The sequence below is a fragment of the Xiphophorus maculatus genome, chromosome 5, assembly GCF_002775205.1.
Source record: "Xiphophorus maculatus strain JP 163 A chromosome 5, X_maculatus-5.0-male, whole genome shotgun sequence".
Classification (NCBI taxonomy): domain Eukaryota; kingdom Metazoa; phylum Chordata; class Actinopteri; order Cyprinodontiformes; family Poeciliidae; genus Xiphophorus; species Xiphophorus maculatus.
Genome location: NC_036447.1, coordinates 9,591,780 through 9,619,351, shown reverse-complemented (window position 1 = coordinate 9,619,351; position 27,572 = coordinate 9,591,780). Strand labels below are relative to the sequence as shown.

The window sequence follows — 27,572 nt, the reverse complement described above, 5'->3', positions numbered from 1 at the left end:
CATTTTATTAAAAAAGTCAATTTATTTCAATAATACACTTCAAAACAACAGATGTCAGCAAATTTAAAACACGGGCTTACTCAACAACAATATTCTATCCAAATCAAAACCCCTGTTGTATGTATAAAAAAAATTACTTTCAGCTCTTGGGAAGAAGAAAAAAAAATAAAAGAAAAAGGGGAAAAAACTTGCAAAGCTTTTGATATCGCCACACTGCACAGTTTCAGAGATGCTAACATATTAAGTGTCAGTGCGATGCAGGTGTATGTCAACTCTCCCTGCTTCCTTTCAGCATTTTGTACAAGTTTCCCATGATATAAACACTGGTGATGAGCATATGAAGACTGGGTATAACAAAGGTGTTCAGGGACAAAAAGGGAGGTAGGGATGTTCACAGGAAACAGTCTTTAAAGAGCCGATCCTCCAGTTTGTTGTTGGAACACGTCAATTGTATCTTCATCTTCCATTTCTAGCTGTAAGAGAAATATAAAAGAAAGTCAGTTTAGAGTCTTTGGGTAAAACTGAACAGCAGTTTTCACTATACAATGTCTTTACCAAGAAATGTATTAATAATTAAGCATTAATGTGAATGTATACATTTACATGAGGTTGTCATAGCATGAAACCAAAGACTTCTATTGAGATAATAAATGAGTAAAATAAACTTACTCTTTGACGAGTAAACATGATAAACATCAGCACACCTTACTTTTGTAAGGGTTTATACAGCTGGAATCTGTCTATTGTATATAAAAAAAAATCCTGTCCACTTATTTCACCTGAATATCCACATATCTATTGTGCAAAAATATTCAGCGTTTGTCTGCATATAAACCGCATTGATAACTCGATTCATAATATGAGGAATCATCTTATTGTTAAGGGTTACCCTGGTCAAGTTCAACAATAATAGCATAAACTTCAGTTGTGTTCTTTGCACAATATTGTCAAAAGGGAGGAGGAAAAAAAGAAATAAACAAAAATTTTCTAAGTTGTAGTGGTGTTCATAGCTGAAGATATTTGAAAAAAAAAAAAAACATTTAAAATGACTGTGGTTTGTCGTACTGAAAGGAAACTAAAAGCATTCAGAAGTAGGTTTAACGTTGACCAGCAACATTAAGTATGTTGATGGTTGACTAAAGTTTACAGTCAGCAAAACATTTTACATGTGTGCACCAGTTCCCTGAGCAGAACTAAGAGGTTCAGTTTTGCTAAATCTGGTCTTTTACTCTTATCACTTGGTGTTCATAATATAGATGGTCTGAAATTTAACCTGAATACAAAGTTGTACAAGTTGCACAACTTTGGTTTCATAAAAAAAACATTGCAAGCAAACTGAAATTCAGTAGTATTTGTGAAACTCGACTGACAGTGGTTGGCACCCATCACCTCGCAGGAAAAAAAGTTCTTGATCTGAACCTCAGTTAACACCTGTGGTTTTTCTGCAGGAAATAGGCTTCGTTTTCATGCTTCGCAGACACGTTTGAGACTAATCTGAAGTTTTGCTTTTGGTCTTAAAATGTTTCAGTTTTTTTCTCTGTTTTTAGAGTATAAAAACTAGATTAAGAGCTATACAGAAATTAAGACAATCATTTTTATGTAATACAGCTCCTGGCTTTAAAATAAACAGCTGAATTTTAAAAGAAAAAATATAAGTGTATGTTTTTAATAGTTTTGTCTTTTGACTGTGGTGCTTTATTTTATTCACACTACACCCACGTTTATTTAAAAGCAGAGTAAGACTACATGACTAACCAACATGAGAGCAACAAGGCTTGAAAAGTCACTGTTCACACTCCTCTTATTTCACCACTACTCAGAGTGCTGTACACAAGCTCATGCAACTTAAACATGAGAACGAAAAATTGTTATCAGTGGACTGGTGTTCTTCCCACAGGGCAGAGTTGCAGAAATTTGTGTTGTAACATTGTCTGGGTTTCATCCTTAGAAATAGGATTGGGCAATAAAAGCATTCATAATAAAACATCAGTAAATAGTAACTGTCCACAGGCAGAAAAACAAATTGCCTAGTAACAAAAAGTTGGAATGCAAGCTAATCAACAACGTGTTGGCTTACCTGTGAAGGTGTGTCTGTTTCATTAATAGGCTGACCGTCAAATCGAAATCTTATTTGCCTCATTGACAGACCCTAAAAGGACAGAAACGCCACAGTTTTAGAACCATGTATAAATAGTACAAGAATAGGAATTGAGTACATACATTCAGATCAGATTAAATGTTTTATTTACAGCACATTTTAAAACTTTTTTTCTGAGAAAAGTGCTTTACAAATTATGATACAGTACATAGTAGGATGGACAAGTGGGAATAGGCATCACCTAGTAAATTCCAACTCCAGTCACATGTCAGTGTGATCTTGAATATGCATTTAATGAAAATGAGTAAAATTAAAAACAAACAAAAGATCAAATATTTGCTCTTCTGTGGATCTCAGCAGTTGTGTGATAGTGGTTACAAAATAATATTTTGCCATACTTTGACTCTTATAGCTTAACTTTAGACTGATAAAATGTGTGCACTTTTTTTTAATTCTCTCATTTTCTGATCAGAGGTTTAGTTGTTGCATTTCCAGCAGCTTGTAGTCATTTCCATCTCAAGAACTTAAAAGTGTAAAACATTTATTACAGCAATTCAACTCAAAATGGAAAACTCAGGTTAGCCATTACAAAAAGTAAAAGAACTGAAATGTTTACTATTGATTGAATCTGGAAGATAAAACCATATCTCCCATCTGAGTGAACTCTTTGCTCATACTATGTCACACTCGTTCCATGGTCTACCGCTTACATTTCATATTGATTCCAGGTTTATTACTACTTTGTGAGAATGATTCATGGTGTATTATCCATACTAAAACATTTCAATCAATTCCAAGCCATGATAAACAAGTAGATCACCAGATAAAATGATGATCTGAAAGGGGACTACCGACACCATCCACTAAGGTGGGCTTTGTTTAGCAAGCTAGCTGTTTGCAGCTTTCCTAACAAGTAGACGGGTTGAAAAAGATGGACAAAAAAAAGGGTTAACCGCAGTCTTGAAATGCTTGTTCGAGGAAGAATCACAAGGCAATTGGAGTCAGTGCTTTAAGAGGTACAACACATACAGATATCTACGACATGAACTACAACTGTGACACTCCTTATGTTAAGCTATTCTGGAACCACAGAATGTGGACTGGACTGTTCTCAGCAGTCCAAAAATAATTTTTCAGATGAAAGTAAAGTTTGCATTTCATTTGAAAACCACTGTTTTAGAGTCTGGAGGAAGAGTGGACAATGGACAATTTGAGGAACTATGTCATCTGCTAGTGTTGGCGCAGTTCATTTTATCAACTGCAAAGCCAGGACGGTCTAAATCCCAACCACAATCTTCTGCTTCCCTCTGCTGATTTCATTTTCAACCAGCACTTGGCATCTGCCAACTCTGTCCACTTTAATGACCATGGAATCACTGGGCTTGACTGACCAGCAAACTGATCTCTGAAAAAACTACACAGAGAATCTATGAAATACTTTCAGGAGGAAGACTAGAGACACCAGAGCAAGCTATGCAGACCAGCTGATCAAAACTGGGCTGTTCAGACTGCGATGGAAAAGTCGGATGTGGGTCGCATTTGCCTGCTATGTGGACATAGCCCAATTATGGAGTTCTTATAATGTACAGTAGGACAGCATTTTGTACTGAAAATATTTTTGTTGGTCTGTAATCCAATTTTCTGCTAAATTTAATTGGGGTTTTGGTTGTATGGCTGTACGACATAAATCTGTCTCTCTAAGAGCTTAAAGAGTAACTTTTTCAGTTGAATTACTGAAATTAAACAAATATCAAATCTATATAACTTTTATATGCACATATGTATGGAGAAAATAACGAAAATGACAAATGGAGAAAACACAAAGTGACTGCACAAGTAGTTTTTATTCTGCTTAATATATTTTTGGGTTTTGTTATTTGGATTCAAATTCTAGAAGTGTGTCCAAAACGCTCACTACTTGCATTTTAAGCCAAAAGTGTCTATAGAACCATTTTAACATATCAGTAACTTTAGCATCTTTGGCCAGAGATATTATTCATTGAGAGCAAAAGCGTGTGTGTACAGCAGTCTCACCTGCCGTTCACAGTAAGCTTTCATCAGCTTGCTGAGAGGAGTGTGCCTTTTAATCTTGAACTGCACAACCGAGCCATCCTGCCCTGCCACCTTCAGGTTGATGTGCTCATTGTTCTCAGTCTTTACTCCTTCCTGAGGAGACAGAGGAAACAAGTCAACATGGAGTCAAGCAACGTTTAAAACCTCCAAACCACCAGAAACGAGGCCCATCTGGATCGACCGTCGTCAGTTTGAAACTCTATATCTGGAGTCTCCAACCCCAGCTAACGTCCTGCAGGTTTTAAATGCAACCCTGCTCCAGCACACCTGAATCAAATTAATGGCTGGTTACCAGGCCCTCGCCTGCTGAAGAGGTAATGTAATCACTTGAATCTGGTATGTTGGAGAAGGGATGCATCTAGAACCTACAGGATAGTAGCTCCAGGTCATCTGTTGCTTGATGGTCTTTTTTTTTTACTGATTATCTTCACTGTTAGTGAGGAGTGGGTTTATTTGGTGACTGCGCAGAAAGGAGCGAAATTTAGCAATAGGCGCCCCATTCATCGATGGCCTACAACTCACTAAGATATTAGTCACTCTTAACATTTAATCTTCCACTGAAAGATATTTTAAAAGAGCTAACTTGATTCACATACTCGAACATATAAGATGTCTTTCGGACATTAGCTTTTTGTCCCAACTAGTCATTCCAGCGACAGCCGGTTAACTCGGATTTCAACTAGATTCTTGTAAAACCCTTTAGTCATGAAAGCACTAAATTAATTACTTGGTATTGACAAGTGATCCCCACTAATACAGTATCTAAACGACGCACAAAAAACTATTCCTTTCATTCTGCCAGGGACTCAGAATCTTTAGCCGCATTAGCTTATTATGCTAATTTTAACCGCTAGCTAAAACAGTAGCTTCGAGTTTGCCAGTTTCAATTTCTTTACAGGGAAACAGTTCAGACAAAATCAATAATTTATGCATCACGTATGCATGTACCAAAAAAATATACAAAAGCCACTCCGTCCTCACCTTTGGCTTCTCGTCTGCCATCGTTGTTGCTGCCGTTTGTGCTACTTCGGCTAGCCGTTGTGCGCCCGATCTTCAGCGCATGCGCTGTTTGGTAGTGATGGGTCATGCTCACCGTATGCTCCAGCTTTGTGGTGAATCCGAAGAACCGACTCTCATCGAATGAATTGATATACAACTGTAAGTGGCTCCCCATTATTTTTTCTTTTAGGTTAAAATACATCATCTAATAAAGCACTATGGACCTTCTCGGTACATTTGTTAGGAAGTGTTATTTTGTTCATTCTTCGTGCTCATACTTTGTGAAACACAAAAGTATAAGAATTCCTGCTTTTGTAAATACATATATACAAAATATTAGGCAAATATAAGGCCGTCATAAAACACTGAATGAAAAAGGGTTTATTGACATACAAAACGTTCTTACTTACAAAGTGAATCTAAAATGTGAGACTTCAGATTAGAGCCGTTTAGAGTCAAAAGAGCCGAACTTCCCATCACTACACTATGGGGAACCACTTTCAGACGGGTGCAGATCTTTTATAAAGAGGATTATTTTCCATTTTGGGATTCTCAATTAGAATATTAATTTAGACAAAGCTCAGTTATAACATCTTCAACAATACTGTAAAAAATCAAGGCAAATCAGACAAAGAGTATAGTACAAATAGATTCATCTCTTTTATTGTTTCCATGCACAGAAAAAGCTTCTCAAAAATATGCAATGACAATTCAACAACCCCAAATAAATACTTTTAAAAGAAATATGTAAAGAAAGTTGTATATACCACCGACAGATTTAATGTTTTTAAATACCCTCTTACTCACAAAAAAACCCTATTTATTTTATTGTTTTAGGACATAAATAACAAAAGAGCAAAACATTTCTAATTTGAAGCTCCCACACACACTGATCTAACTCCTTAGCTGAGTTTCCACATCATTTAACAGCAGCGGCAGAAGAAAATGTACAATATTCATGCTGTTGTATTGATTTTAAACAGTATGATTCTAGCAGCTCCTTATTTCCTGTAAGCAGATCCTCTTCAAGGTTGGTTAAAAACGCATACATGTCAGAACATCTGGTGAAAATAAGGTGCACCGAACCCCATTTCTGTCAGGCGAGAATGCAGACTAACGGCACAGTTTGTTTGGGTTTTTGTCTGGAATGTTAACAGATATGATTCTTCCATTCACAAATTAATCAAATGCGTAATGAGAATACTGAAAACCATAGAAGTGTAAACCCCAGAAGTCAAGTCTCTGTTAAAACCTTAAAATAAACCTGTTTATCTCTGGACCTTTATTCACCTGCATTAATCACACATGATGCCAGAGTTTAACTGGAAATATCAAAAATGAGAACATTTTGCTTGTTTTGTTGTTCAGTTCAGTCAGATGACACAAACAGGTTTAAATATTAAAAATAAATTAAAAGAAAAATATTAATTTAATTATAATTAATGACTGACTTCAACACCATTATCCACATTCAGATATCAGGTCACACTGGTTTGTAATCACAGGTCGAACTTTGATGCTGTCTTTACTGGACCATCTTTAACCCGTCATGGTTTATTCAAGTTTGTATTTAACTAAACCTTTTTAATTTGAAGTCTTTTTTAGCTTTGCACCGACACACAAAACTGCAAAAGACGGCTCTTAAAATAATGAGAAAATGTAACTATAGAGCCCCCCATCGATCAGCAGGTGGAAAGTCGTTCACCTCCCCCACTTCTGTGAAGGACTGCTCTCCCAGCGTAAACATCAGTTTGTATCTCATCCGAACTTTTTCCTGAGAGACATAAAAACATAAACGGGCTCATGTTACAGTGTCTGGGAAACATTTGTATTCCTTGAGCGTTTTCCCATCGTGTCACATTACAAGCACAGACGTCGGTGCATTTTACAGGGATTTTATTTGATAGATAAACACAAAGTAGTGCATTACTTAAAAGTGGAAGGAAATCCCCATAGAATACACTCAAGTTTGTGGTTCTAATGTGAAAAAAAGTTCAAGCAGTGTGTGTGAAATCTACCTTCAGAGGATTGGCAAGCAGCACGACCTGAGAGATGGCAGCAGGAGGAAGAATTGGATTGAAAGGGGCCAGCTCTGCTCCGGAGGGCGGCTGCAGCTTCACCTTCATCGTCTACAGATGTTGTTAGAAGAGAAACCCAGGTGCTCAAATTTGAGAAGTTTAATTAAAATCCGTCCCAAAAAAATGTAGCAACACAAACATATCAGCCGTTACCCGGGGTACAGCAGCCTGGAGAACTATGTTCCTAACAGGCTGTGGGGCGGTGTTGAGCATCGACGCCACCATCACCAGAACATCGGGCCTCCCGAGGGGACAGTCGGAGGCAAAATGGAGCAGGACACGGACTCCGTTTTTGTCATACGCCGTCACAGGACAGAGCGTACCTATAAACACCAGACAGACAGATGTCAGTCAAAAACTGAGAATCTCATCTCTTGGAGGACATTTGTCTCTTTCATCTCCCAAAATCTGGAAATCCTCAATTTAGATTAAACATGTCATGCAGCAGCTGATTAATAATAAATGTGTGGAATAAATAAATTGATTTTATGATGTGGTGATTTATTCTCTTTTTTGTTACAGCATGTACAAAGATGTACCAGACAAATAGCATCCACTCACAAGCAGCTATGGAAGGCAGCGCTGCAAAATTATTCTAAATGCAATAAATGGTCCTTTTTAAAAAAATTAAAAAATATTACTCTGCTTTCAAATCACATATACCGTAAAATACAGTAAATTAAGGTCTACTTGAGGAAAATAAAACCACATCTTCCTTTATCGTTTTATCAGTTTCCCATTTTCACCACTAGGTGGTAGTAAAATATAATATTTTGATTTTCAAAGAAACACTCTTGTTCCAAGAAACACTTTTAATAAACTTACCTTTTACTGTAGAAATCTCTTAATCGACTGGGTATTTTGTTACAGTGAGATGTTCACAAATTACAAAAAATTCAATGGAATCTAAGATGTCAAATTATACAAAAATATGCTGATTAAGGGTAAAAATAATTTTTTTCATGGATAGCTACAGAGGTTTTAACATGATTCAAGTTATACAAGTTACCTGTAGACTAAGACTGCTTCATTATAGAAAATATTATTAAAATCAGGATTATTTTTGGTCTCCATGGTTATTATGTTTGGAAAAAATATTTACTGGATACGACAACAAATTTAATACGGGACACCCCCCTGGCTTGACTTACGTCAACATGAATCAACATTAGAAATTTGATTCGACAAAAGATAAATAGTAGAGAGAGAATTACTTAATGATATATTTGAGACAAACCCAGCTTTAAGTTTACTTCCTGACTGAGAGGGGATCAGCCAAAGCACTTTTATGATTCATTAGCATTCTCAACGTAGAGGGAGGAGCCGCTCAGCTGCGAGGGCCTTCAGACCAGGGAGGGCCTGCTGCTTGACGAGATGAGCAAGAACAATACGTGCTTTCGCTTAGTCTCCAAAAATTTAAAGTAACACCAGAAAAAAAATGCTATTTTCTAAAGAAAAGAGAAAGTTTTTAGAGTTGTGAAAAGTCACTACATGTAACCATTAGGTCCACATATGAGGGACTTTCAGAGCCAAAATTGTAAATTCAATAAGCTGCACACACATCAGCAGCAAGAACTGAACAACAAAAGCAAAATGAAGGAATAAGTCAGTCAATAAATGTGTCTGATATTTGCAGTATTGCTTGAATCAATCCCAGCGAGCCCCAGAGGGCCGTCAGTCCAGTGCCGACAGCACACTTAATCTGTTTCTTTTTGCTCCAGATATTCAATCAGCTCTGGCCTAATAAGCACTGAGCTCCATCTGGCAGAATTTCACTTATCAAGAAACTCCAAGGTCCTGATCTGTACTGTGTGTGAGAGAGAAATACATGTATGTACCAAATGATCCCTCGAGGCATCGTTATGTTTTTAAGATCAGCCTGGGATGATCCATTAGAGGTGGCAGCTAAAACCCCACCTGAGACACCCAACCACACCTTCCCACCCTCATGCGCTCACACTCACTTAGGCCCCCTCCAGCAGAATGCGCTCCCTAGAGCATCTGGAGGGAGATTATTAAAAAAAAAAAACTCCCCAAGAAACATTGATTTGGAGAAGAATTTATGAAACTCCAGTAATAGCAAAGTGTACTTTATAAAGCGGCCCAATGAATACTCACACCAACAACAAAGAAAGAGTAAAAATAACTCAAAATTCCAGTGAATGGCAAGTTTATCCCCAGCTGAGACTGAATAGTGTTATAAAAAACAAAAACAAAACATTAAAATTCAAAACCCCAGTTACCATAGTAGCTAAAATATGGTGCTTTTAAAAATCGCCTACGGAGCATATTTTGTTGATCAAGAAGATAAAACCATCAGTTAATTTTAACTGCACTGTCAGAAGTTCTTGTTTCATCAACATCCAACCATGAGAAAGTTCAGTTTTTTTAATAAAATCAATTGACTTTTATTTTTTGGGGAGGCCAATTCCTACGGTCGAACGTAAATTAATTTTATCGATTAATAGAGTGTTTTGTTTTGAAGATTTCATGTTTTGAAAATCTTTTTGATTTTTCCACCAATGAACTGCTTGCATTTCCATTGTTCAAATTGATTCTAGCAATTTAAACAACTGCTAAAATCAATTGCTCAAATTGGTTTGAACAATACTGCCTTGTTTGAGAAGCGTGTTTTACAGCTTCTATTTATTTCAGCTATGAATCCAGATTAACTCACGGAATTATGATTGAAATAAAAGCCAACTTTTAAGATATATTAATTTGTATTTTAATTGTTAAGGAGAAAAGCAAATGAAAAAAAAAATCTATTAAAATTGGGAATCAAATTTTGGACTAAATAAAATTCTACCAATTTGAAAACACTCAAAGCATTTATTTGTGTCTTTTTAAAAGTTGCCATTCTGGCTGACAGGAAATTATTACTGCGAGACCGTCATATTTCATTATTAGCACAGAGCACGTGTGTACTGATCAAATGTTTTAGCTCTTAAAATGCATTTGCGGTTTTCCACAACTGAATCCAAACGTCAGCAACTACTGGCACAAAACCAACAGAAATCATTAGGTTCTTTTCAACAAACTCACTTGGTTTGATGGCCTCCAGAGGAACAAAAACAGCAGCCAGGGAAACCTCGCCTCCTTTGCTTGGACTTGCCTGGCTCATGGGCTGAATGGGAGACAAGGAGCGCAGCAGAGGGCTGTCGTCTGGGTGACTTCGGAGGGCTGGAGGAGTAGACCACCCTTGCATCCCAGTCGTCATCGCTGAAGTCGACGTTCCACTGTGACTGGAAGGAAACAAAAGCAGCGGTCAAATAATTCTGGGGGGGGGATTTTGGAAAAGTTGGGAGTTATCAAGAGGTGTTGCAAATGAGGAAAAAGTTAAATTAGTTAATTAGTTTTTAACTAGCACACCTAACATCTTAAAAGAAAATATCTTCCTTTTAATGTGCGCCCCATCATCATTTAAATTATTACATTGAGAAATTATTACTTATTTTAATTTAATTAAATTAATACTTATTTCAAATTTTCCTTTCCTATGCAACAGAAAATTCTGAGTAAAGCTGTAGACTACAATAGTTTCACATCGTGACTTTTGCAACAAGAGATTTTTTTTACCAGCTACAATAACACAGCCTTGAAAAATACTCCACAGATACATGCAAAGGTATTCATAAACTTTTCAGCATTTTGTCATGTTACAATGACAAATTCTGTCGCTTTATGCAATAGACCAACACAAGTAAGCAAGAAAAACTAATAATTTGATAACTGGTGTGCAATATCTGCCGCCCTAGACTTTTTTTTTTTTTTACCAGTATCAGAGTAAAGGGAGATGAATACAAATGCTTTACAATTCGTTCAAATTTTTTTGTGTTAAACATTTTGCAAAACATGAATCATTTTGCTTCTACTTTAAAACTATGCTTTACTTTGTGTTGGTCTGCCAGATAAAGTCCCACGTAAAACACCACGAGGTTGTGACTGTAGTCAAATATACATGCAATGGCCACCAGAGGAAATGGGCCTTTATTTTTCCACAGAAAAAAAATTCAGGTGCAACGGCAGCATCAGATACATACAGGTTCACAACGTGAGAAAATATACTAAAAAAAACTAGATTAACATCAACAATAATAGTAATAATATACTGTATATAATTATACCATAAAAAATACTGTGCAGTTATTGGAATATAAATATTGTACTCAATCCAAGGGATGTGAAAAACACAACAGACTACAATATATCAGCACATCAGTGCAGAAAAAGATGTACAATAATATCAGAAATGTTATTAAAACTGAGAACATGCAATGGCCACCAGAGGAATTTGCACATCCTTGCTGTACAACTGCCAGCAAGGATGCAAACCTTTATTGATTTTGTTGGGAGCAGTGATGGTTATAGAGTCTAATAGCTGCGGGCAGGAAGAATCTATCAGACTGTCACTAAAAAAGCTCTTTAATGTTGCATTTCTCCTGCTAACTCCCTACTATCTTATCTCTCCAACACATGTCTTCTATGTCTTAATCCTAGCAGAACTGAAAGACAGGTGAGCGCCGTTTCCAGAGCTGAAACAAGGACAGAGCTCGCACATCATTTAAAAGTGTGACATTTGAATTGAATGGTACTCACTTATCACTCCCGCCCAGATCCAGCATTGCGAGGTCTTGTAAATTGTGACTGAGAGAGGATACAGCGGGCTGGAAGACCCCAGGTAAGGAGACATGCTGACGTCCGGTAGAGAAGGCTGGTGCGGTCGCGCTGTGTGAAGGTGAAGGCCCTGCCGGCACCGAGGCGGTCAGCGCCAAGCCGAGCGGCGGTGGGAATATGACCGACGCTGGCAAATCTGAAGCCGTAGCAGCTGGAGGCGTGAAAAAGGCGGGGGCGGGGAAGTTGGAGGCAGAGGAAGTTGTAGTTGTTCTGGTTGAAGTCACTGGCGCTAGTGTTGTAGAGAGGGCTTGTTGAAACAGCGAAGGTGCTGAAAGTGCATCAAAGGCAGGAGACAAACTGGAGTCGAAAAGAGCCAAATCTTGACCGGAGTCCTGGAATACATTTAATTATAATCAGAGCTACTTTCATGAAGGTAGACGGTAAAATGCTCCAGTTGTTATAGTCTTAAATTAAATACCTGTGAAGGTGGTAAATGATTGCTCTGATTTGAGGTGCTTGATTCATTGACTACAGGCCCAGGATCATTAAGGCCTGTGAGTTTACACAAATTTCATTTTTCAGACGAAAGAGATCATCGAGCAAATACTTAAAAAGAAGATTTAGACTGAAGATTTGTACCTAGAGATAGCAGCTCCTCGTCCAGCAGGGAGAGGGCAGCGGAGGGTGCAGCTGCAGACTTGGACTGAAGCTCGGTGGTCGTCGATCCGCAAAGCAAGTCGCCCGAAAAAACCAGAGAAGATGCTTGAGGTTCGTGTTTGGGCTGAGAAGGACTCTTGGCGTCAAGACCCACCAGGTCAATAAGGATCTCTGACTTGTTTGTGCCTGCAGAGCCTAAGAAATAAAAAAAAATAAAATAAAATATATCAAGATTTGAAGAAGAAAGGCATTTGTTCAAATCAAATCTTGTTCCCATTAACTTTAAAGAGTAATGTCTGCTCTCTATGTATATGTAGAGCAGACATTACATAAAAAGCAGATTTTTATGTCGTAGAGTAAAGCAGAGTAGTGCTAAAAGCAAATAAAGAGAGTTCCAAAGGATTTTAAGTAGTGGTGTCTGAGAAAGAGGGCTAAATGCAGAGTTCCTTGATGTTTTCCTTTTAAAATTACATCCATCTCCTGACTCAGTCCTTCTCAGACCAATTTTTATTCATCTGTGGTAGATATTCCCACTGTGGTCAGGTTAAATGAAAAAAGAAACAGTGAGAAAGAGAAAAAGAAGTAAAAAAAAAGTTTCTTCTTCTATTTAATGCTGTGCAAACTGGCAAAGCAACAAAACAAAACTAAAAAGACACATTTTGAATACAAGAGCCAAAATAAAAAAAGCTGAATTTAATATACAGAGTTCACAGTTTGTACTTTGTATGTTTCAGAATGTTTCTGGACAACAAGTCTGCTTTTGACATCATGAAGTGACTGACCTTGCCTGCAGAAGTTTTCTGGCATTTTATCAACTTGTAAACTTGCTGTTTTTTGTTAATGTGGCACAACAAAGTGAAGACAAATCTAATACACACAGCACTAAATCCGAGCGAGTTACTAGTTATTTGATCGGTGCATCAGCAGTATTTAGAGTTTTCAAATCTGTTAGTTTCCATCTACTCCTCTATGCAAACTTTACCTTGTGTGGCTGGAGTCTGAGTCCCTTGTGCAAAGTCAGAGTCTCCGCTGATGGACTGCCCTTCAACTATCTTCTTATAGGAATTAATTGCACTGGAGAGGTCATCATTGGCCTGCAAGATCTCTCCTGGTGTGTTTTTTTGAAAAGATTAAAGCAACAGTCAGGATGATACAAAGCAAAACTCTGGGTTCAATGTATTTCTGATAAGTTTAAAAAAAGAACAGATCAAAAACAAGAGAATGAAACCAGCTTTACCCAAGCTGCTGTCATCATCCTCGGTCTCAGTAGCCAGTTTAAATACTGTTTGTCTGAGCTTGTCACAGTCATTGTATAATTCCTGAAAATAAAGAGACATAAAAGTATAGATTCTTATCACTAAAGGGGCATTTTAAAACACAGAAAAGCAACACTTTTCCTCTCTTCAGTAAATCTTTATTTTATATACGTAAAATAAAAGAAACTTCTTCGATATATAGATTTAACTCTGATGTTGTTCAGCATAATGAACGTTACAACAGAGCTTCCAGAAAGGTAAATAACGCCAAAGAAAGAACTTCAAAGAACTCTCGTCACAAAACACAGACCTTTATAAGCTCCTTATCTTCCTCAGTGGAGTCTTCTGGGCTGAAGTGAGCGAGCATTTCACTAAGGAGTTTCACACTGTTGCTGACAGCCTCCAGCGTGCTTTTTTGCTTTGTGGCTCGCTGTGATCGCACCTCGTCCTGTGACACACAAATGGGTTGCACTTCTATAAACTGCAATTAATCTTAAAATGACACCTTTGACTCAAACAGTCAAATGTGTGAGGATGAAAGTAGCTCAGATTAAATCTGTGATAAAACCCACCTCCTTCACCATGTTCTTGATGAGCCGATTTGCCTCTTGAAGATCTTCGGGCTTTTTGCTTTTCAGAAGTTCTGCTAATCTCTGCAGAGGAATTAGAAAAAGCTTTCATCAGCCAGACTCTCTTCCCACAGACGCAGCAGGCAAAGATTATCATCTCCCACAAACAACAACAAAAAAAAACACTGAAAGTACTAGCAAGTGTATCCGTGGACCAACTGCTGTCAGCACAATCTAAACACAGTTTGTGTTGTTTACATCGAGAATAAACCTAAATCCTGTTCGTGGACAAACTGCACAATATTTTTAAGTTATATTCTTGTACAGTACATTACTATTTATCTTGGTTTTTTTTTTTTTTTTATCAATTTTTAACACTTTTTTATTTTTGTATCTCAATGCTGCTAAATGCTCCTGAATTTCAATAAAGGAAACTTCTATTCTATTTAAATTGGGCATTCTTCGGTCTGAGGCTATAGCAGAGAATCTTGGGTATTCACAAAAAATACATAATGTGTTAAACTGACCTTGCTCTTTTTCTCATCGTCAAATACAGGATTCTTGGGACGTGGAGAAGGTGAGGGGATTAATGTGGCATTCAGGGAGACTTCAGGGTCAACTACAACAATACCTAAAAGAAAAATTTAAAAAAGCTCAGGCGATTAAAAAAAGATTTCAAACTCGTATCTGTTGCGGTATTTGTTTATTGGAGCCACAGCGTTACGTTACCCTGGGATTTCAGCATCTGATAGGCCTCACAGATCTTCGCTTCATCAGGAAGAGACACAGTCCAAGTATACAGCATTTCTATGACCTTCGTCTTTACTTTATCTGAAACTCTGTCTCCTAGGTACTGGAAACCAAAGGCTATTATTAGTTCAGCTTAGGATTATTTAATTCTAAGTAATTATCTGCAAACATTAATGCAAATAATATCATCACGACCAAGGCTGCACAACATCAGGAATAAGCACAGTTCCAAAACTGTTAAAAGTTGTTCATGTGGTATTTGTTGGGGCATGTGGCAGGAATGATGATGCAGTGCAGGATTGTGGGGTGTTTAACTCAAGCAGTCAGTGAAATTTCAGAAATGTGGTCTGTTTTTCAAGATGCCAAAAGAGCATATCAATACATATTGGTTATTGGCTTTTACTGCATTAGCAGATGTCGATATCAGCACCAATTTTTATATTGACACATCCGTGATCTTTGAGGATCTTGATCACCAACATCTATGCCAACATCCCCACAGCAGGCAAATGCGACCCAAATCCATTTTTTTTGCATATATGCGACCAATACACAGTACCTTTTTCATGGCAGTGTGATCGGCCCGATTCTGATCATTTCATTCCCCCAAAAATCTGATATGTGCCACTTCCATACACAGTACTAAATCAGATACATATCCGATTGTTTTCAAAGCGGCTGTAGTACAAACAGTCATGTTGCATTTCATCTGACTTTGACGTCATTGAAATGAGACATGCGTCATAATAATTCTGCACCAGAAGAAGCAAGATGAAGGAAATCTGGACATAAACAACAGCTGAAAATTATAAGTTCTAGTTCCGACAACACGTCCAAACAGATTTCTCTATAGAAGTTGTAGTCAATGCCCTACAAAAGGTCGTTGCTATGTGTTGTACCTTTTTTTCATATCTTCCTTCTTATGATCTTGTGACAATCCTGTCGGCTCCCATTGCTCAACAACTTTAAAATCTATCAATCTACCAGTGGCATCCGTTACTACTTCCATAAACAGAGAGCTGCTGTGGGATGGCAATGCCTTGGGGTCGTAAACCTCTCAGACAGATGTCAAAAATCAGATTTCAGCAAAAGATCAGAAATGAGCATCAAGACCTGCTATATAAACATAGCCATTGTCAGGTGTAGGAATCGAAGACAGCAGTTAATACAAACTGTCAAACACAATATTAGCATGCAGAATTTAATTCTTGGCACCTGAAATTTAAAGGCCAATCAAATTTCATCAAAGGAGTTCTTTGCTGTTGCAATACTGCACATATTGAGGTGACGACAACTGCAACTCGATATATTGTGCAGCCCTGATCATCACGATTTCTGAGGACATGAGTGTTAATGTTACTTACTTTGGGTGAGACCACCTTTATCAACTCGTTTAAAAACTTAAATTTTCCAACTTCATTATGAAATCGTCGTCCACAGTTTTTCATACATGCTTCAAGAACCTATGAAAGAATCCCAGCACCATTAGCTTCATGCTGTAGGATGTAGCAAAAAAGGGAGATAAAACAAACAAACACTGAAGCACTGTAGCTAACCCACCGTTAGTGCTTGCATTGCCTCCCACTCCTGAGGGGACTGAATCTTGTGTGCCAGCAGTCTGACAGATATCTGAGGACTGAAAAATATCAAATAAAGTAAGAAGGCAAAAGGAATTTTCAATACCAGAGCTCACAAGACAGCATGTATGCTTACAAAGGAGAGGTCACATAAAATCTGATTCAATGGATATCACTGAATGCAAAGAGCTAAATGAATAAATGTGACAATACCCTTCGAGCTCCTTATTAATTTGATCACAGAAACCCATTATGTACTCCCAGTCTTCCTGTCTGTTGGAGGGATTGGTGGCTTTATCTGAAAAAGAGAAAATACAACTTTTTTTTTCACCCTTGCTCCTTATTTTTAGCCCATAATCATATATTTCTAAGGTTGGGAATAAGGGAAATGGCCTTGGAGCCCTAAAAGCCGATTTCTCAAGGGTGCATTTGGGGTATAAGCTGGTCAATATTCTCCAAATTATTATATTTTAATGACACAAGAATAACCACAATGATATCCGTATGTAATTTTATAGTAATATAACAATATAGTCTGAATTTCCTTGATATGTCATGCTTTGTATCAGAGCAGATTGTTGACAAAAATCACAAGGATAAAACATTTCTCTGTTACACTGTCAGAATGTGTAGACTGACTCAAGCTAATGATCTTGTTTTGTTTTTTAGCTCTGTTCACAAAGTTGGGGGGAAAATTGCAATGGCTACTAGATGTAATCTGATTCATTAAAGTACAAAGCATTTCAAAACCACATATCCTTACATATACCTGCAGACTAACAGTCACTATACCTTATGTATTAAGATTTGTAAACTTGGAATCTTATTATGTAGTACTGCAATATCTTTTACCATGGATATGCTGATGACTCACAACTTTATGTTTCTGTGTCAACACATGACAACAGTCACTAAGTGTGTCCATAATGAGTGGATGGGTTCAGAAATTCCACCAGCTTAATGCAGAAGAGAGAGTAGCTATTGTTTTTGGTCACAGGACTTAACTGGATTCGATGAAGCCAAAAACCATGGAGCATGCATAAATGCAGTGGCCTAGTTATGGACTGAAATCTAAATTTGAAAACGCTACAACAACAAAAAAGTCAAACTACATCCGCTGACTGTCTTAGAAGTATCATCAATGAGGCAAATGTTTGCATTCTAAATTTCAGAGCTGCTTGTCAGGTACTAAATACCTGGACCCCTCAGGTTCGTATGTCAACAGTTCCAAGGACCAGAAGTAAACAGGAGGAGCAGAATTGAGTTTCCACATTCCTCAGATCTGAAAACCTGAGATGTGTAGAAACGACTGTCTCCTTTAAATCAGAACTGAAAACAATAACTATTGTTTATTGCAGCTTTTCCATAAAAATACAGTTTTGGGGTTATTTTTTAATGACGCCTGAGCCTTTGGTATGAAAAAAATGATTGTCCCATTATCAATTTCTCTTGTTTTTACTTTTCTGTCATATCAAAATATTTTAGACCAAACAAATTCTAATATCAGAGAAAAATAACTAAACTAAACACAAAATAGAGGTTTTCATATGATGATTTAATTTATCAGGCGAAAAAGGTATTTGCTTTCCTTGTTAAATCTCTACACCGTTAGTAAATGAAATTTTTATTCAAAATATATTTGTTTAAATACTCAAGTTATCTTGGTTTGATACTATACTTCATATGCCGATCTGAAACATGTAAGTGAGAAATATATAAACAAAAACAGAAGAAATCGAGAAACAAGCTAAGAACTTTAGTACAGCATTGTTTTTGTTTTTAATGAGCTTCTCAAAAAATATTAATATGCTTTCAATGTGTTTCTCATCTTTAGTAAAATTGTACAACCTCTGTTCTTCTTTGAAGGACTGAATACGCATAAAAATAAAGTTGCCTCATTTACAGTTTGATATTTGGAAAAATCTATAAACCACAAATATTTTTGTTCATGTCTTGGCAATGCACTCTCAAAATATATCCAAATTCATTTTAAATATATTTCAATGTGTCAATGGGGTAGACATATAAGCATGTCCTTCCATAAGCAACATATAAAACACTAAATGTCAACATTATACAGGTGTATGTAGGTGGGTAGGACTCGACCAAAACAACCATACAGATGCACTCTCCCATATTTACACTTAACTGGTAGCAATTATGTCATACCTTTGTCATATCGTGACTAAAAGCAGACATAAAGCTGCAGAACACTCAGTGACCCTGTACCTTAAATAATAATCCTGCTTTTTGGTACAATATCAGGAGCTGTTAGAACTTTCTCTGGTTAAGATCGACGATATTTAACAATTTTAAAAAAAAAGTCAAATGTCACACTGTGTCGTTCTAGGATAACACACTCATCACACTTTGCAGCAACATCAATTTAATGCCGAATTAATATGCAAAGGCGGACAACAGACGAGAATTTAGCTTGTGACACTTATCATCTGCTGTTAGCTGGGTTAGCATCTGATGACAACACAGAGCAGTTAGCGTGCTAATATTCAGCTACGGTCATGTCACGGGAATAGAACAAATCATTCGGATAGATGTGGAAATAGAGCACATACATGCACACCAGTAGCATTAATATCAGGCTTGAGAAAAAATTACGAACTATGTACTCACTAAGCCAAGACTCCAATGACTCTCCATCATCCGCCATATTTGTTCTCTCGAAGAGAAACAACGCGTGACTCCTGCTGCCTTCACGTGCCTACAAAAGAAATGGACTTTGGAGTTACTCTTGATATGCGGATCATTGTCATCGTAATCATGTCTGTGATTTACGCGGATGAATTCTTAATTTGCTGTCGAATTATACACACTTTAACTGTTTTCATTTTACACACTTGAGGAACTGTTGTACTTTTGTATTGTGAAGGTTTCATGTCATGTACGAAACACTGACAGCGAAGGGTTATTTGAAGCTGTCATTTCTAAATCCAATGAAATATTGTAAATTATCAGTATATTAGAATCTGTGCTTCATTTTTTATATATAGACAGATGTAATGTTAGTCCCTCACTAAAAACATACTGGAGTGTTGCTTTGATTCTTTCATGCATGTCTGAGAATTCTTAATCTGCCTTGGCAGTCATTCGGGGTTGCCTAAACGCTTGCTCTCACACTTAGTAAGAACATAGTTGTATTTTCACAAAACTCTTCCTTGTTGGAGCTGCAGTCTCCAGCTGAGATTTCGTCCAATAGAGCATCTCTCTCCCGAGTCTCTCCCACTCAACTCGTCCAGAGCAGCAATTATTCAACACCTTGTGAAACTGCAAGTCTGCTGAGCTTATCATACTAACTACTTCACAGTCCAGGATTCCCAAGAATGGTTGTGATGAAGGCAGAGTCAGAAAAGGTAAGAACTTCTTAAAGAGACAGACACTCAATTCCAGGGCTATAAATGTAGTAACCTTTACATCCCTGGCTCAAGTTTTCCAAAATTTGAGCCCATTTTGGAAAATTGTCTCAAAATGGACCAATAGTCAAATTCTATTTAAGTCATATTTGACATAGACAATATTTTATACTTATATTCTTAAACTTTAATTATCAGTCGACTTCTGTTGTTACTTGAACTACACCAAAGGTGTTCTCATGTATAACAATTGTTGTCATATAGCAATGTCTTGAATTGTTATACATGACATTTATAACAATACCACGTGCTATAAATGCCATTGATTTGTGGCCTGTCCCTGTTGTAGCCAGCCTGCTGGGAAAGGGTGATTTTAAAAACAAAGTTTTGCAAACTTTGTGTTCTTCACTTGTTTCATATTTCACTGCAGAAATAGCAGAGAGAATCATTCAGAAAGAAACTTAATCTCTTTCAGATCCAAACAGTGTTATTCAACAACATCAGAAGCCAAAATCAAAACATAAAAAAACTATCTCAAAAAGAAAATACAAAAGAAACATATATATATATATATATATATATATATATATATATATATATATATATATCCCAGAATTCAAGGACAGTGTGCTCTGTTCTCACCATGACTGTAAAAACAAAGCTGACTTTCTGTTAAATAATTTCTTTTAACAGTTAAACTATCAATTACCTCAGAAAATCCTTGAAACTAAAACAACATTTAATTAACAGGTTGGCTTTGACACCAGGAATCACTGCATTCAGTGGGTCTGCTCATCTTCCTATCATGCACACCTGTATCTGTCAAAGAGACATAGTTTCATAAATTACATCAGACCATCTGCCAGTATGAAGAAACTTAATCTTAAAACAACAACAATCTCTCCGTGTAATAAAGGTTTATTATGTCATTAAATTTTGACAAGATAAATATGCTGCAGAAAGTTAAAATAGCAGCTTTTCCCAGCTTGGTGTGAAAGATACTCAGTGAATGAATTTCGTATTTTCATTTAATGAAGTCTAACTCACATCCTTACATTGGCTCCCTGTAGTTCTCACAGATTTCATCACATAAGCCTGTTACATTTCCATTATAAAGTCGAGAACACTTATTAAGCCGTTCCTTGCAGTCTGATAAGTGATGCTGTATAATCATGAATCCATCCATCCATTCATCTATCCAATCAATCCATCCATCATCCATGTCCGCTAATCCTTGGTGGGTTTTTACTGCTACCCTCCCTGTGATATATACAATCAAACATGTCATTTTTAACCATGGTTTTAGCTGCTTTAACATCTATGTCTTGCAGTTTCTTTCCCCAAAGCCGTTTTTTAAGCTGTGATCAATTTAAAATGATTCCCAACACCAGTGCAAAGCCTTGACCCATGTGGACTCATTTTGGCTGATGATCAAATATCCATTTTGTTATAACCCCACATGGGGTCTGCAACAGAGGCTCTGGCAGCTGCACACCGGAACCATTTAACTGGGCTGTCTGATCATTTTCATGAGGAAAATCAAGTGGACTCAAATTAAATCAGTCACTGCTACTTTGTGTAACTACAGCTACTTTGTGTTGCTTCTCCTTTCCTTCACTGCATCACACCATGACTGGAAAGATGTGCAAGTACTGAGATTGTGAATAGAAGTCCCATAATTCCTATTGTGGCATTGTGAAGTAACTTCTGTGTATATTGTCTGTGCTGCTTGTTGGAGCATTGCATAAGATGTGAGCTCAGTCATGTTGATCGTACTGTGATTGATTGTGCTGTCAACCTGAAAAACTGCCTTTTGTGCAGTCCAAAAACTCAGATTTTGGCGACTGAGTCAGAAGGTTTATTTACTTTCTTCTTGTTGGTTTTTTTTACTACATTGTCTCAGAATTATTTGTACATTAACTTTTTCACTGACTGTCATGTTGCAACCAGAAATGTTTGTGTTTTACTGGAATTTTACGCACTAGACAAACGCAACAGCACTTAAAAATGAAGCAAAAGTAAATTGATACATTGTTTATTGTTATTGTTTACTGTTTAGCTGAAAGTCAACCAAGTAAATGCATTCCTACAGAGACAGGGAGATAGATGGTTTGAAAGTAAAGTGAAAGACAGTTACTGTATGTTTGCAACAAAAAACATCAAGCAGGCTGTTTCTTTTACCACCTCATGGACCCTCTGATAAAAATTAGAAAAATATCAATCATTCCTCTCAACAAAGTTGGCTCAGACCATCTAAAATGCTAACAGTCAGAGTTTGATTTAACCTACAGAGAATGAAACATCCTCATCCTTTATACAGAAAATACTTTTTTGTACTAGAGTGGCAAAAAAAGGCACGATAGTTTCCATTGAATGCTTGAGTGGCTGAACCATTTATAAGAAAACCCCAAGATCACGAAAGATCCAAAGAGCCGTATCTTGTAAGCATTTAGGTAGAATCGTGTATGGTTTCTTCAAACTGAAATCCCCAGCGATGTGCATTCTACAGTCGTCAACATTTGACTTACAGGTTCCTTTCTACCATGAGTGGATCAAAATAACATGTCTGGGAAAAGGAACACTTGAACTCTCTGTTGGCTTCAGACACACTTCAGTAAAAGTCACACATTATAAATAAAATAATGCTATTGAGCCACAGGGTTTTAGTCAAGTGGGAAATTGATTGCATTGTTAGACTCAACTGTTCTAAATTGCAGACACATAATCATTCACAGGGGACAATAGAAGTAGATCAGACAGACTGTGGATATGTGACTGATGTAACAAAATAACCTGTCTACCCACAAATTGTGTGACTGGTTTGGTAAAAATCCAAACCAGCTCAACACTGTATCTTGTGAAAACCCTGTACTAGTTACTTAATATGCAATGGCTAAAACAATCAGTAACAGACAATAACTCTAACAAATGTCTTTATCTAAAATCTCCATTACTGAAAGCTGATTTTCACACTTATTTATAATTTGGGGGTTAGAGGGTATTAAACCATAATCTCAGTTGGGACAGTAAATGGCTCTAAAAGGCAATAAGAATTATAATTTTGTCCCACTGGGGCACAGGCGTCTTAGGCTCTTAGAAGTCCTCTATTAAATGTCCTTTGACCATCAATGGCCGATGTACCACAGAACAGATAGTTTATAAAGTCCAACTCTGCAATTTGAACTTCTAAAAGGAAGGTGCAGCTGAAAGCAATTTAATACAACCCTCTGCTGGATAGTCACAGCAGCAGTCTTCAAGGGTTAGGATCATGTAGAAAAACCAACCCAAGTCTAAAAAATAGCTTTAAAAAGTCATTTAAAATAAAGGATTATATCAAAAATTATGCTTTATGACTGGAACTATTTTAAAGCAGTATGTGGTGCTTGGGGAATGGATGGATTTAAGGGTTTTACTGATGCATTGAATCATAGGCAGGCTTCTTATTTCAGCCCTGGAGCAAATTTACATTTGAAGATCAAAAAAGCATTTTTTCTAGCCACATTAAATATTACTTTCAATTACATTTCTAGAAAGGCTTTTATATCCTTGGAAATATATATTTTTTTACCCCTCCACAGGGTCTTTTGTGGGCTCTAGTGTCCCTTACATGAAAGTAGGCTGTCAGGAAAGGGGGAAGAAGAGGGGAGAAGACGTGCGGCAAATATCGTTGGGTCCTGGAGTCGAACCCGCGACGAGGACTCAAGGCCTCCAAACATGGGTCGTGCTATCCCCTACGCCACCACGGCACGCCCTCGGAAATGTTTTGATGTGAAGAAATCAAATGAAAAAATGTGACGGTTCTTTTAAAAGTTTGTCCTTCGGCTTTATCAAAGGTTAAACAGTGAAAAAAAGAGCTTGTTTCTGGTTTTTGAAGCAAGGTTGCTTTATTTGAGAAATATTAGAGTAGATTTGTTACGCAAAGAATTAGGCTGGGTATAAATCATCAAAAAAACACCCTCACGAATAAAAAATGTAACATGGCACAATGTTGCAAGGTGTTAACATCTGTAACAAACATTTAAATAATTCACTTTCTTATCTTTCATTTTTTCAAAAAGAAGCAAATAAATTCCTTTCATCTCTACTTTTTCCACTATTGCATATTGTTTAAGTGCTGAATTGAGCGATACAAACATTTAGACACATCTAGATCTAGTGACTGCATGACACCACTAGCCCATTATTCAAATTTGTCCACTTGAATGATTGATGGGAAAGATCCATGTGAAAACATTAAAGTGTATGTCCTTGAAAGAGCCACATGATTTCCAGTAAACTTCTGATCTGGTTGAAACAGGCTTTGGAGATTTGTTGAATGTGTCTTTTCAACAACGACACATTCTAGTCTGAGATGACTAGTATTCCAGTCATCTGAAATTAACATCTGTGATTAAAGAAAATGTTAACTTCATGTTAATTTTCATGTCACCTTTTCCCCTTATGGACTTGGACACTTCTCTAAGATTTGACACAACAATAAGGAAAATTGAGTGGGTTGATTTTTCCTTTCTGTGTGCAACAATGTTTTTTGGCAGTAAGTCTTTTAATACAGGAAAGGCAGTTTTTTTTGTATAGTAATAGTGCAACTTTAACAAGAAGCAATAAGACATTTCCTTTACACCGTCACACCAGAGGGACTGTAGGCAGTCTTTCGTAGATTTGAGGTCAAGGTTTCAGGACAATGCAGACAAAAGCTCCCTACCTAGACAATCTGAATCTAACTACCCAGTTTCTGGTGTCATGGGGTCAGAATCTGTATCTCAACCATTTGAACCTGAATTTAGTCCGTATTCAACCCCATAGAGCAGGGTTTATCAGCCACTTTCACATCATAGTTCCACTATAAAGATGTACCTAATGAAGACCTTTCAAAAACCACATATACATTTCTTTGTGCTTGTGCACACAAAGCTGCATTAACATGCATCAAAATTTGTAACAGAGTGTCAACAAGTTCAAGGGGAATGAATCCTGTTGAACAGGGTTGTATCAAAAAATTAAAAAAAATTAAAAAATCACATGTAGCTGGAGTGTGCTGCACTTTCTCTAAAAATAGTGCAAAGTTCTCCAGGAATCAGAACCTCAGAACCATTCTTCATGTTTTTATTTCATCATATTGTTTTTCTGCCTCGTCTTGTCTCATCTAAAAAGCTGAACAATCTGAAACATTTTAAAGGACGAATCTGACAGCAGTGCAGAAAAACAGGCTATCTCTGTCATCACATCAGAGTCTTTTTTTTGTACACATATCAAGATGTAACCTGGTTGACCTGGAACAGCAAAATCCCTGCTGTGCTCAGCTTCATGCATGGTAGGTGGTGACAGTTTTCTTCGAATACCAAAATACAAATCATCTCTGAGTGTTTATCTACTCCTCATGAAAGACTAAAATGCTGCCACAGAATACTCTCAGTGTTTGAATTTGAAGTCAGTATTATCTTTCACAGTCACACATTTCCCACACTGAGTGCTTCTGAAAAAAGCAACAAAAAAAAAATAGAAAAACAGAAAGAAGTTAAAATAGATTAAAGGGTGATGTTTGATTTTTGTTCCCCCCCCCACAAATATTTGGTTTCTTTGATCAAATCTGGGAGATATTTTCCATCTGTGTTAAAATAATCAAACTCAACAAACTTAAATAAGACTTTAACACAAACAAAACAAAAACTCAAAAATAAGTGAATGTTTTTCTTTGTTTCCAAGTTCAGCATCTTCAGGCACTATGCAATGGTCTGAAAAAAGTGTTTCTTTTGTTTTTGCCATTCTTAATGTTCCAAATCATCAAATGTCAATCTTCAAAATGATAACCTGAGTAAACAAAAATGTAGTTTTTAAATTATGACTTAATTTGCGGAGATAAAAAAGATATGCAAGAAACTTTGGGCTTCTGTGAAAATATGTTTCTCTCTCAAACCTAAGAACTGTTCATGCCTCCTTTGGTGGCCTGAGCACCTACAATAACTAGAAGTTTTCTATTCAGCAATATTAGAGAATTTGCTGGATTCCAGTCCAGACTTTGACTAGGCCACTTCAAAACCTTCATATTATTTTGTCAGTAGCTTTTTTTGGTTAGCCACTCGGTTAAACAAGCAAGTGTGCTTCAGTTTTGTCCCTCAGCCTAACTTAAGAGGATTCTAACTCAAGATTTTCTGATGGAGAGCAAAATTCATGGTTTCATGAATTATGACAAGTCAGCTAGACGTTGAAGCTGCAAAGCCTGTCCAGACAACCACACTCCCACCACTGCATTTAGATGTTGGCTTGAGGTCATTTTTGTGAACACCTAGAGATTTAATAGGCTTCAGTTTTGTCTCTTCAGCCTACAGAATATTTTCTTATTGTTAAAAAATTAATTCTGATCTTAACTGAGGCAAGTCAGAGGCTAATAGGAGGGTTAATCACTGTTCTGTGTTTTCTCTATTTGTAATTAATGTCCTTCTTCACTCGGACCTTTTTAACCCAATGAAATGAATATGTACAGAATGGGAGACTGTAAACTGTTTTCAAATAAACCACCTTATTTTATGCTGCTAGAAACATTCTACTGAAGTGATTTCAACATTCTAAACATGCAAATAGTTTATACAAATTCAACAGTTAATAAATGCTACTTTTAAAGGAGGAGTGCTTCCATAGATAAACTTAACTCTGTGTTTGTGTGTCTTCACAGTTGGCGTGTGTGGAGCTGTGTGTGTGTGTGTGTGTGTGTGTGTGTTGCTTGTCTGTTAAAGTCCTTGTCAATGAAGGAACAACCTAATCAGACATCCTTTGTAGGAGCTTGTTCTGAGCCGTTTTCAATCTCAATCAAAAGAGTTATTTGAAAGAGACAGTGTGACTTAAATATGTTTAAGATTCAGAACAAGAAGTTCATAAAAATGTAAATTTGGTTGTGAGATTGGTTTTCTTGATTATAAGTTTATGGATACTCATCTTTCATCAACAACACAAGAGATTGTTTTCTTCTTTATGTCTTTGTGTATGACTCTGTGCTTTTCACAAAGGACATGAACACCTACATTGTAGATTCCATTACAAGAAATTGTCAATAAAAGAAAAATAACACTTGTGAGGATTTCTTTTCCTAATTACATAAAAACTTTTTAAACAAAGACTGTTTTATGTGGAAGCAAACATTAAAATACAGATGTGACTCAGCTGCTCTATGCAAAAAAGTTATTGCTGTCTTTGTGAGGACCTTCTTGTGCATTTCTACAATCATTTGCCTCAATGTAAACAAAACTTCTACTCTGAAACTTGGACTTCCACTGTAAACCCACTTTGATCATTAATAAATTCCTCTACTGTTAAACCACTTGCATCTTTATCTGGTTTATCTATGTCTATGTCTTTACTCCATAGAATAAAGTCAATTGAGTAATCTTCTATCCTTTTTAACATATTACTCAGCAGGATATCATACTTTGAGCACCTTTTTCTTGAAATAGTCTCCTTTAAATTCAAATATGTTGAGTTAGTCCATGAGAAGCTTACAAACCCATGACAAAATAAGTTGGGCTTTTTCAAATTCAG

At 36.8% G+C, this 27,572-nt stretch overlaps 2 protein-coding genes across 2 annotated transcripts; both read right to left on the bottom strand.

Annotated features, from left to right (window-relative positions):
- Positions 1–5,256, bottom strand: LOC102218172 (small ubiquitin-related modifier 2). Its single transcript, XM_005797500.3, has 4 exons — positions 5,153–5,256; positions 4,133–4,264; positions 2,078–2,149; positions 1–473 (listed from the first exon to the last, which is right to left on the bottom strand). The coding sequence occupies exons 1-4, from the start codon at positions 5,171–5,173 to the stop codon at positions 408–410; spliced, it is 291 nt and encodes a 96-aa protein (XP_005797557.1). The 5' UTR covers positions 5,174–5,256; the 3' UTR covers positions 1–407.
- Positions 5,257–5,806: 550 nt separating this feature from the next.
- Positions 5,807–19,383, bottom strand: gga3 (golgi associated, gamma adaptin ear containing, ARF binding protein 3). The gene is made up of 17 exons (XM_014476136.2): positions 19,306–19,383; positions 16,888–16,972; positions 16,658–16,733; positions 16,462–16,560; positions 15,077–15,200; positions 14,875–14,978; positions 14,351–14,431; positions 14,089–14,226; positions 13,760–13,841; positions 13,505–13,630; positions 12,505–12,717; positions 12,344–12,417; positions 11,848–12,257; positions 10,294–10,493; positions 7,402–7,571; positions 7,189–7,299; positions 5,807–6,944 (listed from the first exon to the last, which is right to left on the bottom strand). Exons 1-17 carry the CDS (start codon positions 19,340–19,342, stop codon positions 6,834–6,836), a joined length of 2,241 nt encoding a protein of 746 aa, XP_014331622.1. The 5' UTR covers positions 19,343–19,383; the 3' UTR covers positions 5,807–6,833.
- Positions 19,384–27,572: the final 8,189 nt, after the last annotated feature.